The 17300-nt window shown below is 36.0% G+C and overlaps 1 protein-coding gene across 2 annotated transcripts in view; it reads right to left on the reverse strand.

Moving 5' to 3' along the window:
- Positions 1–1071: 1071 nt before the first annotated feature.
- The window catches only part of atp2a2a (ATPase sarcoplasmic/endoplasmic reticulum Ca2+ transporting 2a), a 51728-nt gene continuing 35499 nt past the window's right edge, over positions 1072–17300 (reverse strand). For both annotated transcript variants that reach the window (XM_056463996.1, XM_056463995.1), the window contains exons 11-21: positions 16611–16713; positions 16014–16145; positions 15807–15926; positions 15513–15731; positions 12376–12711; positions 10436–10656; positions 8097–8299; positions 5254–5339; positions 4054–4187; positions 3852–3969; positions 1072–2074 (exon numbers count right to left, since the gene is read on the reverse strand). In XM_056463996.1, the coding sequence (XP_056319971.1) occupies positions 1802–2074; positions 3852–3969; positions 4054–4187; positions 5254–5339; positions 8097–8299; positions 10436–10656; positions 12376–12711; positions 15513–15731; positions 15807–15926; positions 16014–16145; positions 16611–16713 (1945 nt within the window). In that variant the 3' untranslated portion in view covers positions 1072–1801. The remainder of the gene's footprint in view (positions 2075–3851; positions 3970–4053; positions 4188–5253; positions 5340–8096; positions 8300–10435; positions 10657–12375; positions 12712–15512; positions 15732–15806; positions 15927–16013; positions 16146–16610; positions 16714–17300) is intronic.

A 17300-nucleotide genomic window follows, 5' to 3' on the forward strand; every position in this document is an offset into this window, starting at 1 on the left:
TTTTTTTAATTAACGCAATAGTTATTTCCCTGGTAATTAGTTACTTTTATAATTATGTTGCTCAGTTACTAATTGTGAGAAATAACTAGTAACTATAACCAAAGACTATACAATACACAAGACGAGTCACTCGTATACTTTTGAATGGGGAAAAGTGTAACCATCAATATGGGTTGTTGCTAGAGCGATACGTTTGCAGCTGAAAGTTAATGAGAATTATGTCTCTTATATATTACATTTCCCATTTATTGTATTTTATTAACGTCTACCCCCACCCAAAGCCTAAACCCAACTGTCACAGTAACGTAAAAACAGTGTTGTACAGAGTATTTTTTATGTTATCTATTAAATTACCCAATAAAATGTATTTTTTAACGCCTATCCCCACCCCAACCATCACAGTACTGTAAAAATATTCATTATTGTTATACAGTGTCATAAAAAAATGCTAGTATATTAATGTGCATATCGCACTTCTGGCCAGCCACATATCTGATCTAGACTTTACCGTCAATATGGCGAATGAAGCCCCGCCTTCTAATACAGGAGCCAATCAGCGATCACTATATGGTGAATAAAGCCCGCCTTCTAGTACCAATCAGTGATCGCTATAGAATGACAATTCTCCAGTGGAGGGGGCTAGGACCAGACGTGAGTTTCTGCAGATTTTGTGTGATACGAACATTTAGAAATTAAACTAAAGAGACAGATGTTGTTTAATTCTATTGGCTATTCGTATGAAATGTAATCGTAAACTTGGCAAGTAGTTTTGGAGAATTTGATGTTTCCCCATTCAGACAGAATGCCTGAGCATACTGCCTGAGAGGCGTTTCAAAGATGGCCACCGAGTAAAATGACTTGCCCTAAAGGGACTTTGTTGGGCACGTTCCTTTAAAAGAGTAATTAGTTATAGCACTGTTGCCTAGCGACATAAGCACATCATTTCTTGTTAACAATAGGCATTGCGGTGTGCCTCACGTTTTCAGAACGGAAAAGCGTGTTCGCTGTGATCGGCTCCTGATCATGCGTGACGCTTGACAAACTCGCATTAAGACTCTTTTACAGGAGAACTGATTTTGTGCCATTTAGGAGTTGTTTTTCCAGCAACAATCATTAACTAACAGCACGGTTTCATCCCAGAATTCATCCTAAACATTATAATACAAAAAAAAGAGAATCATTTGTGCTCAGTTCATTTACTACTATATACAGAACATGTACATTACAATAAAAATAATTGATCTATAATATTAGAAATCACTACACCGTCCCTATAAACACATGATAAAGTAAACATCTCCAAAACAGCTTTCTTACTGAAGCGTTAATCAAATCAAACTAGCTAGTGTTAAAGTACAAGGGAACAAGTGCATCTGGCTAGTCTTCCATCGAGCATAAAAATAAAAGTGATCATAGTAAGCAACTGACAGAAACTGAGGTAGCTGCAAATCTACTTCAAGCGAAATGATTTCCTCACAGCGAAGAGAGGAAACAGAAATGACGGTTGACATCAAAATAAACATCCAAACGCAAACTCCAGCTATAAAGAGCCAAAAATATCCAAAGTAATCTGCACTTGAAACCTGCGACCTGAGAAAATATACACTTAATAAAAAAAAGCTTAAAAATGGAATAATAATAATAAAAAAAACATTATTTTCCGACAGCAATATGCTATATATAGATATATATATATAAAAATTCAAACAAGGCTTGAATGCGTGTGCAAACATGAAGGGTACTTGTTGCTCCTTGTTAACAAATGTTGCGTCTCTGGTTATTTGGAGGTATCTGGGATCAGTCAGGAGTGCCTGAAGAGCTGGGTTATGTTAGTGTCTGTGCTGTACAGCCACACCACTAGAGGGAGTGTGAGAGCTATGAAGGGCCAGGAGATGCCGTCAGTGCATGCAGAGAAGGACCAGCCTCTCCTGTCCTCCTCCTCCAGGTCTTTACCGGGCTCCAGGTAGTTCCTCGCCACAAATTTGAGCAGCTCGTCCATGAGGATGACCGGCAGCGAGATCTTCAGTACCATCAGCCACTGCGTCACGTTCAGAGGAGTGATCTGGAAGATGACCTGACCCGCACACAAAACAACAATGTCAAACAAATATATCCATGCTGCTGCTGCTCATCCACTGTATTTCTACTTCTTTTAACTAACTAATTTCCACTACTGCTGATACGACTATTTAACTAAAACTAATAGCACAATTTTTCCTCGCAGGACCACTATGTTTACTCATCACTTGAATATCACTATTTTTTACACTACTGCACTTCACTTTTCAATTATTATTATTGTTGTTACTACTACGACTTCTGCGACTACTACAACAATTACTTCTACGATAATGGTGACTACTACTGGGACAATGACTACTACTACAACAACAACTACGATGATGACTACTGTGATAATGACTACTACTATGATAATGATGACTACTACATCAATGACAACGACTACTACTACTACTACTATTACTATGATGACGACCACTACTTCGATGACAATGATGATGACCACTACTACGACGATGACTACTACGATAATGACTACTATTACTACAATAATGACAACTTCTAGTACTATAACAATGACTAATACTACGACAATGATGACGACTACTATGACGACGACCACCACTATTACTACTACGACGACAATGACTACAATGGCGACTATGACGACGAAGACCACTACTAAGACGATGACTACTATGATAATGAATACTATTACTACTATGACAATGACTACTACTGCGACAATGACGAAAATGACTACCACTACGATACTGACAACTACAACGATAATGACTACTAATACGACAATGACTACTACCAAGACGACAACAACTACTACTACTTCCAATACTACTGCAAACAATTTATGCAACTACAATTTCAACTGCTACTAAGTGCATTACTGTCAATAATCTCCACTGCTACTACATTTAAGGTCATTTCCACCACAACTAATAATTCGATTTTTCTATTACTACTGCAACTACTATTTATTTCCATCATCAGTACCTTTCCGCTACAATTTATTTTCCACTACTAATAGTATCATTTCCATGATTACTAGTGCTACCTTTGCTGCACAATTCATTTCCACTACTACTAATTTCATTACAATTATTTATCTCCACGACTGCTGATTTCCACCACCAGTAGTACTAATTATTATCTATTACTATATAAAAGTATTATATAGATAGTATTTATTTTTTTTTAATTTACACTACTACTACTACTACTATTCATTTCCCCCTACTATTAATCATATTACTACTGATATCCACTACTACAGCATTTTTTCCCCATTACTACTTACGGTTTCAAAAGAGGAAAGTGCACATGCTGCTGTTTATATTCAAGACCTTGCTTGGTAAATTACCAACTTGTATTTGTAATCTTCTATCCTTTTACACTGGCAGCTATAGTGGTAAATCTTCTGCCAAACTCATTTGAAACGTTTCACGAGTTCATTCAGAGTTTGGCAAAACGGTCTTTTTTTTGTTACGGAACGAGTGGCAAAGTATTGTGATGCTGGAAACACCCCATCTCCTAAAATTGCCTTAAAAAGTTCTTATGGTCTACCACATTAAAATGAATTTGTACTGGTTATGACTGATTGATTTTTTGTTTTAATTTGAAACTTTTTGTGTTGCCATTTTGGCCAGGACTCCCTGGGAGCAGAGATCTTGTATGCAAAAGAAAATAAACTACCACCACTTCTTATCCAACTCCAATCTAGTATAATCTACAGAACTACATCGGCTACTTGTTGACCAGTGGTGTTAAGAAGAAAATAAAGACGTGTGCATGTCTGTGTGTGTGTGCGGTACCGGCAGCGGCTCCACATAGAGGATGAGGAAGTGCAGAGACATGGAGAGACAGATGGCTCCCAGCAGCCAGATATTCTCCCAGGGTGGCATGCGCACCAGAGACTGGTTCTCGGACAGACTGCAGGAGGATAGAGGACATCATGAACACAAAGCTCACAGTCAGACGTGATGTGGAAGACAGCTGTGTGCTTTGAGGACTGACCTGTTGAGGGCGTTGCACATCTCGATGGTGACGAGCACAGACAGGGCCATGGTCATGGGGTAAGGGGACTCGAAGACGTGACACTCCAGGTCCTGGAAGTCAGGATTATCAGGAGAACACTGCAGGAAATGACTCTGAGAGGAAGAGAGAGCGCAGAAGAGGAGGATTTAGGACAAAAAGAAAATCTCATATCACGATACAAGTCATCTCCTATGCTGATAACTATATAGGTCACAAAATAGTATAACGTCACAATAATGCCTGGTTTTAAACCACAATAATTCATTAGTATAGTGTAGGGCCTCCTTTTGTGACCAATACAGCATCAATTTGTCTTGGGAATGACAGATACAAGCCCTGCACAGTGGCCAGAGGGATTGAGCCATTCTTCATGCAGAATAGTGGTCAGGTGATGATGCTGGTGAAGCAAAACATTTACTGAATATCTCATACGAAACACCCCAAAGTGGCTCAATAATATTTCGATCAGGTGACTGGCTAGGCCATGGGAGATGTTTAACTTCACTTTCACAAACTGTCGTAAAGCTCTGGTAATTAAACCTTCACACTCTGCACATCCCACCAGTAAGAGCAATCAATAAAGGTCAAATTTAGCCATGAAACCTCCAACACTAAATTAGCCAGCGTTTCAGTATCATTGTGCTACCCCTGTATTTCATTGAGTGCGTGAAAAGCACCATTTATTTTTTATATTTTTAAGTGTGTACTCAGAAAGATACTCTTTCATAAGTGATCTCACTTTATTGAGAATGTCAGGGCAAATGTTAATTAAAAATGTAGCAATGTGAAATAAAAATGACAAAAATAATATAAAACGCTTTCAAAAATGAACGATTGCAGGTAAAACTTACAAGTGCAATACTGCAGAGATGCAGACAGCAATAGTTTTTATTTGTATAAGTTATGAAAATGGATTACCATAAACAATGCATTGTGACATCACGAAATAAACAGCTACATATCATGAAATGATAGACTTTTTATTTTGCTCATATAATATATGTTGTCATATTCCACAGCCCTAAGAGGAGTTATAAGATGCAGATATACATGAAATGTGCAAAACAGTATGATATAGTATACTGTATAATGCATACACCGTTTTTGTATTTGATGCATGCAAGTTCCTAAGGAATCCTAAAATTCACACATAATTTATTTAAAAAGAGAGATACGCACCAGCTGGTAAAGTGTGATCATTGGACCATCGTCAGCAACAATGAACCACCAGGCTGCAGCTCCTACAGTTGCAGCACCCACATAACCTGACAAACATCCCACACACACAAGTTAATAGACATGCAATACTTGACTATAAAACTTTTAAATACTAATATTTGCAAATTTCCCTTAAATTTCTGACAAGTTAATCACAAGTTGCACAGCAATTTCAAAAGAAATCAATATGTACAATACGCAACACTTTGTTAACATTTACTAATGAGATTTACTATTGCAGTGATAAAAAGACATTACAGTTACTTTGTAGTAGTAGTATTTTAAAACTAATATTAACAATGACGACTACTGCGACAATGACGACTACTACGATAATGATTATGACTATGACTACTAGTACTACGACTACAATTATGACCGACTACTAGTACTATGACTATCACTACAATTATGACTAGTAGTACTAGAAATCAGTCATATGAATGATTATGAATACTAATACTACGATTACGACTACTACTATGACCACTAGAACTACGACTACTAGTACTACGACTTTGATTATGACTACCAGTACTACGACTACCATTATGACTATGACTACTAGTACTATGACTACGATTATGACTGATTACTAGTACTACGACTATGACCATGATTATAACTACTAGTACTATGATTATGACTACTAGTACTACAACTACGATTACGACCACTAGAACTATGACTACTATTACGACCACTAGAACTAGGACTACGATTATGACTACTAGTACTATGATTATGACTACTAGTACTACGACTACGATAATGATTATGACTATGACTACTATAGTACTACAACTACAATTATGACTGACTACTAGTACTATGACTATCACTACGATCATGACTACTAGTACTACGACTACGATTATGACTGATTACTAGTACTACGACTATGACTACGATTATGACTACTAGTACTACGATTATGATTACTAGTACTACAACTATGATTACGACTACTAGAACTACGACTACTATTACGACCACTAGAACTACGACTACGATTATGACTACTAGTACTACGATTACGACTACTACTACTACTATTACGACCACTAGAACTGCGACTACCAGTACTACGACTACCATTATGACTATGACTACTAGTACTATGACTACGATTATGACTGATTACTAGTACTACGACTATGACCATGATTATAACTACTAGTACTACGATTATGACTACTAGTACTACAACTACGATTACGACCACTAGAACTATGACTACAATTACGACCACTAGAACTACGACTACGATTATGACTACTAGTACTATGATTATGACTACTAGTACTACAACTACGATTACAACTACTAGTACTACGACCACTATAACGACCACTAGAACTATGACTACAATTATGACTACTAGTACTATGACCACTAGAACTACGACTATTACGACCACTAGAACTACGACTACAATTATGACTACTAGTACTATAATTATGACTACTAGTACTACGACTACGATAATGATTATGACTATGACTACTATAGTACTACAACTACAATTATGACTGACTACTAGTACTATGACTATCACTACGATTATGACTACTAGTACTACGACTACGATTATGACTGATTACTAGTACTACGACTATGACTACGATTATGACTACTAGTACTACGATTATGATTACTAGTACTACAACTATGATTACGACTACTAGTACTACGACTACTATTACGACCACTAGAACTATGACTACTATTACGACCACTAGAACTAAGATTATGACTACTAGTACTACGATTACGATAATGATTATGACTACAAGTACTTTGACTACGATTGTGACTATGACTACTAGGACTACGACTACAATTATGACTGACTACTAGTACTACGACTACAATTATGACTAACTTCTAGTACTACGACTACGATTATGACTGATTACTAGTACTACGACTATGACTACTAATACTACGATTATGACTACTAGTAATACAACTATGATTACGACTACTAGTACTACGACTACCATTACGAATACTAGTATTACGACTACTAGTACTACAACTACGATTATGACTACTAGTACTACGATTATGACTACTAATACTATGACTATGATAATGATTATGACTACAAGTACTTTGACTGCGATTATTACTATGACTAGTACTACGACTATCACTACGATTATTACTAATACTACAACTGAATGATTACGAGTACTAGAGTACTATGACAACTAGTACTACAACTACAATTATTAGTACTACGACTACTAGTACTAGTATGACTACTAGTATAATTACTACTACTACTACTACTACTACTACTACTAAATCTCATATGCCTCAATCTCACCAAAGGCATATTTATTATTAATATTTATTATTAACAATGTTATCAGGCATTAACTAAGAAATGAACCATCTAAGATTATTTAAAGCTTTTATCGATTTACTTTGGAGTTTAGTTAAATTAAATGTTGTGATTTATTAATGGACTGTGTTAATGTACAGTAACCCCTATAGATATCTATGGGGGGAGGGGTGTTCACAAAATGGTCACAAAATTTTTAAATCAATCTTTCAGTATGTAGTAGGCCAGAATAACATGAAAATTAGCTAACTAATCATTTCTCCAAGCAGTTGTTATATCACTTCAAAAATACAATGTGAATATTCTTAAAAAGCTCTCTAAAAGTTGAAATAATAAATAAACAGTCACTGTATTTTGAAAGTGCCCATGATATCAAGCAGTATGCATGTTCATCATCACCATATATTAAATTATTCAATATCAGCATATGTATGTTTGTACAGAAACTCACAGCCGATGGCCAAGTATCTGAAAAAGAGCCATCCGGAGATGAGAGGCTCCTTAGCGCTTCGGGGGGGCTTGTTCATGATGTCCAGGTCAGGGGGGTTAAAGCCCAGAGCGGTGGCAGGCAAGCCGTCAGTCACCAGGTTCACCCAAAGCAGCTGGACTGGGATCAGCGCCTCAGGGAAACCCAATGCAGCGGTCAGGAAGATACTGAGGAGGAGAACATCATATCAGCCACAGACAACAAACCACTTGATACATGTATGCATGCATGTATAAATGATTATAGGCAGTGGTTGAAAAAATACTTAAAAATCATACTCAAGTAAAAATGTAGTTCAAGTAGCGTAAAAGCATCTGTTGTAAATATTACTCGAAGTATGAGTCAAAGGTAGCCCTTTTAATAATACTCAAGAGTAGTGAGTACTTGTGCTGGTGCATGTGTAAACGTAACATTCTGTAGTGCATTAAGTTTAAGACTATTCTGACTGTTTTCAGACTGTGTAAACATTCTCTGGGTCATTGCGTGTAAAGATTTTGACCATGTCCTTGGACACTTTTAATGCTTTCAAACAGTTTGCTGCATTTATAAATCGCCTCATGTCTTGAGGTTGCTCCGTAGGATGCGATTTACTTTCTATGTGCGATTTGATTGGACAGGAATCAGAGGACTGATTTTTCTACTCAGGCATTTCCCATAGACAAGAAAAAATAAAAGTAGTGACTGCAGGTGGAAGGAAAGTAGTGGAGTAAAAGTACCGGTACTGCACTACAAATGTACATTTTTAAAACAACTTACTTCGTAAATTACAATTCCTGAGAAAAACTACTCAATTACAGTAATTTGAGTTTTTGTAATCTGTTACGTTGCACCACTGATTATAGGTGTAAAAGTGTGTACACATGTATAAACATGTAGATGTATGTATAGTGTGTATATGTATGTATAGTGTGTATATGTAGATGTATGTATAGTGTAGTGTGCAAGTGTGTATGTATTGATGCATTTACGCATATATAAATCTAAGTATATACAGGGTCGTAGCTCCACTGGGAACATGTCCCTCCCCTTTTCAAAATACCGTGCCCTTTCCACTTTTTTTTTTTTAGCCATATGTTAACTATGCATTTATGCGCACATCCGTATGCAGGAACTTCACATGCATGCTCTAAAAATTGCTCACTAAATGTTCTAATGAGCAGGTAGCACAGCTGAAACTAGGGCTGCACAATTCTGGCTAAAATGAGAATCACAATTGATTTTGCTAAAAATAAAGATCAGGATTTACTCAGGATTGTGTAGATGTAAAATAAAGGCTAATATGAGTAGGCTATTATTATTGTAATTTCTCAAATATATGGTCAAATAACAATAATAAAATTAGGCCTGTGTAAAGTGCTAAATTTTGTATAGTATTGGAATGGTAGAAACGAAAAGACTCTAAATATCCTAGTCGTTAATGCACAGTAAAATGATGATATCAGAGTACGTCTAGTCATAATTCTGAAGTTGAATTATTATGTTTGAGACATACGCTTACAATCTGTCATTGACAACATTATTAGACCATTTTTCACTTGTAAAATGAGACATTTGTCATTATCTGATTCTCTCCTGCATTATATAGGCTAGAGTAGTTACATTGACACTGTTAAAGATTTATTTTCATGCACAACACTGTTCGCTATGAAAGAAAAAAACATATCAAATGCTTGTCGTAATCATAACTCTAAAATGCAATATGATCATTTAAATTATGGGCACGTTTTCACTTTTATTGCAGAGTGCAGCTTATTTTAGGAATTTGTCTTCCTTAAATTTATGCATGAATCATAATTATTATGAATGAGCAACCCATAGCAATTGCAGAAAATTAATATTACAAAATAGTGATTCAACACAAACCGTTCCTAAAGATTTTTCACATTAGTTTGAAATTGAGCTTATTTACCCTTAATGTATGGAAATGGGATTTAAATCAAAAACATTTCCTCCACTTTGTGCCCCGCCCACTTTTCAAACCAAAGTTACACCCTTACACATATAATAGGTGCATATTCACAGCTAGTTCCTGCCCTATCTCCATTCTCTCTGTGCCTTCCCTCTATAAACTCTATCCACTGGAACAATACCTGGCAACAAACCTTCACACACAACAACCTGTAGATCCCCTTTCTTTGGTTCTTTTTGCTATTTTGCACTTTTTCATGTGTACTGTATTGTAGGATTGATATTTTATGTGATTCTGTTAAGCTAATAATAATAATAATAATAATAACAATAAATAAATAAATAAATAAATAAATAAATAAATAAATAAATAAATAAATAAATAATGGACTGACCAGACGACCTCTCCCACATTGGAGGAGATGAGGTAGCGAATGAACTGCTTCATATTGTTGTAGATTGCTCTGCCTTCTTCAACGGCGGCCACAATGGTGGAAAAGTTGTCATCAGCAAGGACCATCTCCGAGGCTGTCTTGGCCACAGCAGTGCCAGAGCCCATGGCGATGCCAATCTCTGCCTTCTTCAGGGCAGGGGCATCGTTCACACCATCTCCAGTCTGCAGAGACACAACCAAACATTTTTTACAAACAACAAACAATGCGTTGCACTAACTAGCTATTACGACAGTTTTCAGAACTGTTGCACAAACCCGTTGAACAAAAAAAAAAGTCATATTTTTGCTGGAAAAAAGACCATGCGACTAGACATGTGCACTCAAAAATGGTGCTTTAATTTTTTTTGTATAGTTGTTTTATTTATTTTTATGGTCATCATCATTAATCATTGTAATACGCAATTTAAATTAACACCAATTTGACAAAAAAATTGAGACAATTATACTATATATATGATTATAAGAAGGGTTTGATTATTGAATTTCACTGTATTTTTACTTTGATAATCATTAAAGAAATTATTGTTCTGATATTCATTGTACTTTTACATACTGGAGTTATGTATATTCGTAACAAACATAAAAAAGACATAAAGAAAAGAAAACACCTTTAAATCTCCTAACATAATAAAACACTGAGATTCTATTGCATGTTAGTTTCCTTATTTGGTCACATTCAAGTTCTGTATGGACCCGTACATCACATTAGAAGAAAAAACTCTGCTAATAACTACTTAATTGGAACATTTTCCATTTATGTTGCAGTTTGCAAATATTCACTGGAATGATAGATTTAAGGAAACACTGAATCGCTGAATTATTTTGGTAAAAACAGAACTTGTGATCTTAGATGGCTAATGATGGTTTTGGAAATCGTACCCCAGGAGGATTAAATGGGACTAAAGCTACAACAAATTTACAGTCCATTTGAAAATTCTTAGTTTCTCTGGTTGTAATTAATTTATTGGGTATTTGTATGAGTAAAGTGTAAAAAAATAAAATTACAATAATCTATAAAAACGTCTGACAACTTATTTTTTTAATTAAAAGTCAATTAAAGCATTTTTGTTCATTTGTTTAATGTTTTTAAATGCTGTGACTGAAAATCCCAATATCCTCTGAGGTGGTTATGAATATAGAAAAGGCCCAAGTCAATTCTTCGTTTAATTCTTTTTTTTATAATGTATGCAAGTGCTGTAAATGTGCTAGAAAGTTTAACCTGGTACCATGAAATCAATATGCTTCATCTGAAGCTATTGCTGTGTCTTTAATATAATGTAATCACATCAATATATATAAAAAAGAAAATAAATTAAAAAAGAAATAAATAATAATACATAAAATAAAAAATAAAAATAAATAAATAATAATTAATAATAACAAATAAATAATGAAAAACAATAATAAAAATAAATAAATAATAATAATGTTAAATAAGTAAATAATAAAAAACAATATATATAATAAGTAAATAACTATAAATAATAACAAATAAGTATATAACAATAAATATTTTAATAATAACAATAAATAAATAAATAAACTAAGTAAATAAATAAATAAATAAATAAATAAATAAATAATAATGAATATATAATAATAAATAAATAATTAATAATAAATAACTATAAACTTCTATTTTTATCTACTGTAGGTTATGGAAAAATTTAGTAATTCTAATGGTTTAATAAAACTAATTAGATTCATGAATCTCATCACGCAACCCCTGAGTTGCTTGATGATATCCATGAATCTAATTAATCTAATTCATTTAGACCTCCACTTTGGGATCCACTGCCTTAGAGAACAAAACAAATTTCCAGGTAATCTCGTAACTCATTTTTTCAAAGCTGTATCTCTCACATGCTTATGGCAGCTCACCATGGCAGTGATCTCATCAAAGCCCTGCAGGAACTCCACAATCTTGGACTTGTGTGAAGGCTCGACTCGTGCGAAGCAGCGGGCCACAGTGACGGCCTCGCGCTGGGCATGGGGCGACAGGTCGTCAAACTCGCGTCCCGTGAAAGCCATGCGGTGGATGTCATCATCGTCAGAGAAGATGCCGATGCGTCTGCAGATGGCCACGGCCGTGCCTTTGTTATCACCGGTGATCATGATGACCCTGATGCCAGCGTGGCGGCAGAGCTTGATGGAGGCCGCTACTTCTGTTCGAGGAGGGTCCAGCATGCCCACGCAGCCCACGAAGGTCAGATCAGACTGGCAGAGAAAAGGATGTTTAGGAAATAAAGATTTCACAGTGAAAACTAATTAAATCTTATGAAGTTTGGTCCTTTCTAGTTTTCATTTAGATTGTTTCAAGAGTTCACACTTAGATAATGCTTGACAACGTTAGCAGGTTTGGCATGCTGTTACAGGAGAGAACCCTGAGCTCGGAGATAGAGATCAATGAGCGTTTAGAGGGATACAAGATCAGGTAGTTCTCGAGAGCTCCCCCGATTCATATGGCATATTCCTTGATTAATAAAGAGGACTCTATAGAAATAGACCGCCAACCACACCAGTGCATACTCACTTGGAGAAGCTCAGTGTTAAGTGCTTGTGACTGTTACTATTATTTAATTTGCATGTCTTTAGACTGTGGGAAGAAACCGGAGTACCCAGGGGAAACCCACACTAACTACACACAGAAATGCCAACTGGCCCAGCTAGAATTGAACTAGCGACCTTTTTGCTGTGAGGCAGCAGTGCTAGCAACTGAGCCACCATGTCGCCCAATTCTTGAATTGAGGAGAAGGGAGAAGGGATGGATGGGGGGGGGGGGGGGGGTCTTCCAAAAGGAAGATAGGGAGTAAAGTTAAAACATGTCACACCAGCATAAGCTTATGTTTCTGGTCCAGTCATTCGCGTGCGGATGAAATGAAATCTATAAGGTGTAAAGTACAGTGTGACTGCAGCTTTAAGCTGCGGTCACACTGGGCTTTTCCTCCCATAGACTTCCATTCATGCGCACACGAATACGTCAGACCGGAAACGCAGGGTCATGCGTTAAGTTTCACATCACTTGACTGCGTGAGACCAATCGAGGATCAAAACATGACCTCTCTGGACAGAAATTTAAAACATGGAGCAATCGCTCGCTTTTTTTTAATGTCTAATCATCTTGTTTAATCCTGCCCCTTTTTGCAGCGATGTATGACAGAATTTTGCACACACAAAGCCCAGTGTGACCGCAGTTTTAGGCTGAATATTTATGTTACATTTGGATTGATCCGATTGGCTAGCTAATGATTACCAATAGGAACCAGCTGCGGTCAATCATATCACATGCTCCTATAGAAATTAGTTTGTGTAACTTCACATATTCATTAGTGCTGCTATTTTACTAGATAGCTAAACTACTATATAACTGCAGGTTAACTATGCTTGAATATAATAACTTAAACTGTTAAATCTTGTTAAAGTTATAAGTAACTAATAAAGTTATGGTAATGAATAACCTTCACTTTTCTGATTTTGACTGTAACACAATAATGTACACTTGTTGTAAAGCTGCTTTGAAACAATAATTATTGTTAAAAACACTATACATATAAACTTGAATTAAGCTGAAGTGAATAAAAAACGTATTGGCTAAAAAGTTAACTGGCTAGAACAATACAACGCATTTTTGGATTCAATTCAATTCAATTCACCTTTATTTGTATAGCGCTTTTACAATGTAGATTGTATCAAAGCAGCTTCACATAAAAGGTCATAGTTAATTGGAACAGTGTCAGTTCAGTTTTTTATAGTTTAAGTTCAGTTTAGCTCAGTTCAGTGTGGTATAATAATTACTACTGAGAGTCCAAACACTGAAGAGCAAATCCAACAATGCGCAGCTCTACAGATCCCGAACCATGCAAGGATGCATTAGATCAGGGGTCTCAAACTCCTGGCCCACAACTAACGTCAAAAATATAACGAGATTCGGCCCCCCAAAACATATGTTTTTGAATCACTATCATTATTGTGCTGTCGCGTATAACCACTTGTGGTTTTGACCCCCCCCCACCTATTGGACGTTTAAAGTACTGCACTATATTATACTGTATTTCAGTTTTACTTTCTTTTTTCTCAGCGTGCGGTCAAGAGTAACGCACATGCAGATTATTTCTGTGGCTGATTTAAACGTTGAAAAAATGCATAAGTGCTCCGTTTTTACTGTAAGTGCTATATTTTTCTAAATATTTAAGGGTCATTTCATTATTTTCAGTTTTATATTGCCTGTATTTTGTTTAACAAACACTTTTTCATGGCTTACACGTTATGCTGGTGGTGTAACAAATATGCTAATTTTTTTCTAATATTTGATTCAAATGGTCTCATTTAATAGATTTTCCTCATATGCTTATTAAGATTTCTATGAAAACAATGTACATTTTACTGCTGGTTGAATTAAATATGATAAAGTAAATGTGAATATATACATAATTCCCCCTTTTTGTTGTAGTTTTACAAAAAAAAAAATAAATAAATAAAACTAAGAAGAACAATTGCCAGTAAAGTCAGTAAAATGACCCAAACTGTTTCTGTTGTTCTTACGCGATCTGTTAAACTTTTGGTAATGTAACAATTGTTTGAGACAGATTAATAATATTTTATATTATCAATATTATGACTATTTAAATGTAAAAATGCTAATTTAAACAGCCACAGACATATTTCAGCAGTTGTGGGAAGCAAAAAAATCGTGCTGATTCGCATTAAGATCTTGTCTGTTGTCTTAAGATGCATCAATTAAGTCACTTTTTTCTTGTGCTTGAATGTTAGAACGGCTCTCCTATGAATTGTCAGTCACTGAAATGGCCCCCCACCAATTTAAGTTTGAGACCACTGCATCAGATAGCACCAGCATACCAAGTAAATCAGTTGGATAAATAGTTTCTTAAATTGGAAGCTAGCAAGTCCAACATATTTTAAAAACATAACTAAATAAGTTGTTTATCACACATTATTTAAAAATCACAGAATATTAAAATAATTGCAATATTAGTTTTTACAGTATCGTGCAGCCATACCTCATAATCAGCAAATCGGGCGGTATCAGACAGGACCATCTCCTCTTTCTTCAGTGGATTGTCACGAGTGGCCAGCGCCAGGCAGCGCAGGGTATCCCGGCCAGTCCCGTACTCACGGATCACAGACATGATCTTGTCCTTGATGCCCTGAGTCAGAGGAACCTTGGATCCTCCAACACGGACATATGCACACCTCTCGATCACCCCTTCTGGAGCTCCCTGAGGAAAACATCTGCATTTAGCCATGTGACAAGAACACGGTTAAAACAGCAACCACCAGTAACCCGTCAGTACCTTGACAAACATCTTAGAAGAGGAGGACTTGGCTTTGCTTGGGGAGCAGAACACAGACATGGACTTTCTGTCTCTGGAGAACTCGAGGGTGAACTCTTTCTTCATCAGCTGCTTAATTACCTACACACACACACACACATATTAAATGATTAAATCTGGATTAAATAAGCAGTCGCACAATTGTTTACTGGTGGTCAAAATATTTACAGCGTTGCAGGCATTGGCTCGCTCGATCTTCGACAGGTTCCTGACGTCAGTATCAAAGACATTCATCTTTTCCACCAGGCAGGTTAGAGCGGTCTCTGTCGCCTCTCCAACCTTCTCATAAACACCTTTGGACTGAAATAGAGTTTGCATTTATTAAAGATAGTTCACCCAAAAATGAAAACTACATCATCATTTATTGTCCCTTATGTGGATAAAGTATGAGTGGAACACAAAAGATGATATTTTGAAGAATGCTCGTTGCATTACTATGGAAGTCAATGGTTGCCAGCATCTTTTTTTTGTGTTGCGATGCCGCCTGAACTATCCCCCTCTCCATAGACTTGCAAGAGGGCCGGATGTCTCGAGTGCTGTATTAATAATTTGTGTAGTTCACCCAGGGTTTACTACAAGGCCCGACACCAACAAAAATATATATATTTAAAAATAAATGAATGTATGTATGCATGCATGTATGTATGTATGTATGTATGTATGTATGTATGCATGCATGTGTATATATATACACATATGCATACACATACCACACACATACCACACATACCACCCAGTCAAAGGAGGAATAATGATTAAGCACACCTCATTATAATCCAGGGAGGAGTCATTGCACAAAGCACAGATGGTCGCCAGCTCCACCAAACCATCATACTGGGAGCACTTCACGACTCTGTTATCAAGGCATCTGAGAAACCAAACAGAACAATGGAATAAACTTCAGATTAAACAGAAGCTGAGAAAAAAAATGTGCAATAATGTGCATCAGTTTGACTTTAAATTAACAAACAATCATTAACCTTAAAGTCTGTGTGAAATCAAAACTGATGCCCCAATATTCTTAACCAAACCCCTCCAACCATTAGTTTGCTATAAAAAAATTATGGACAAAAAAAAGCCCCGCCACCAACCCAAAATACATTAGGGTCAGTTGAAAGTACATCAACATCCTGAAATTAAAGTCTTAGCAACTTCAGCTTCACGTGGACTTTAATAACACAAACTATAATTCAGTGGCACCATGTAACCTGCATAACAGGATGTGCAAATGAGACTCAGAACGCAAGCATCCTCACTCAAAGGAAAATGTTTATACTGTAAATAAAAAGGCTAGTAGGGTTATAAAAAAAATTAATGATTGATAATTTAGTAGAAGCATTTAATGATTAAATGTAATGACTAATATAAATGTCAATAGCGCCATCTCATATTTACAGTCAACTGCTACATGCGTTATTGCATTTGAGGAAAGTTTTTTTGTTATTTTCTTCTTAA

This window comes from Danio aesculapii, chromosome 8 (genome assembly GCF_903798145.1).
Source record: "Danio aesculapii chromosome 8, fDanAes4.1, whole genome shotgun sequence".
NCBI lineage: Eukaryota > Metazoa > Chordata > Actinopteri > Cypriniformes > Danionidae > Danio > Danio aesculapii.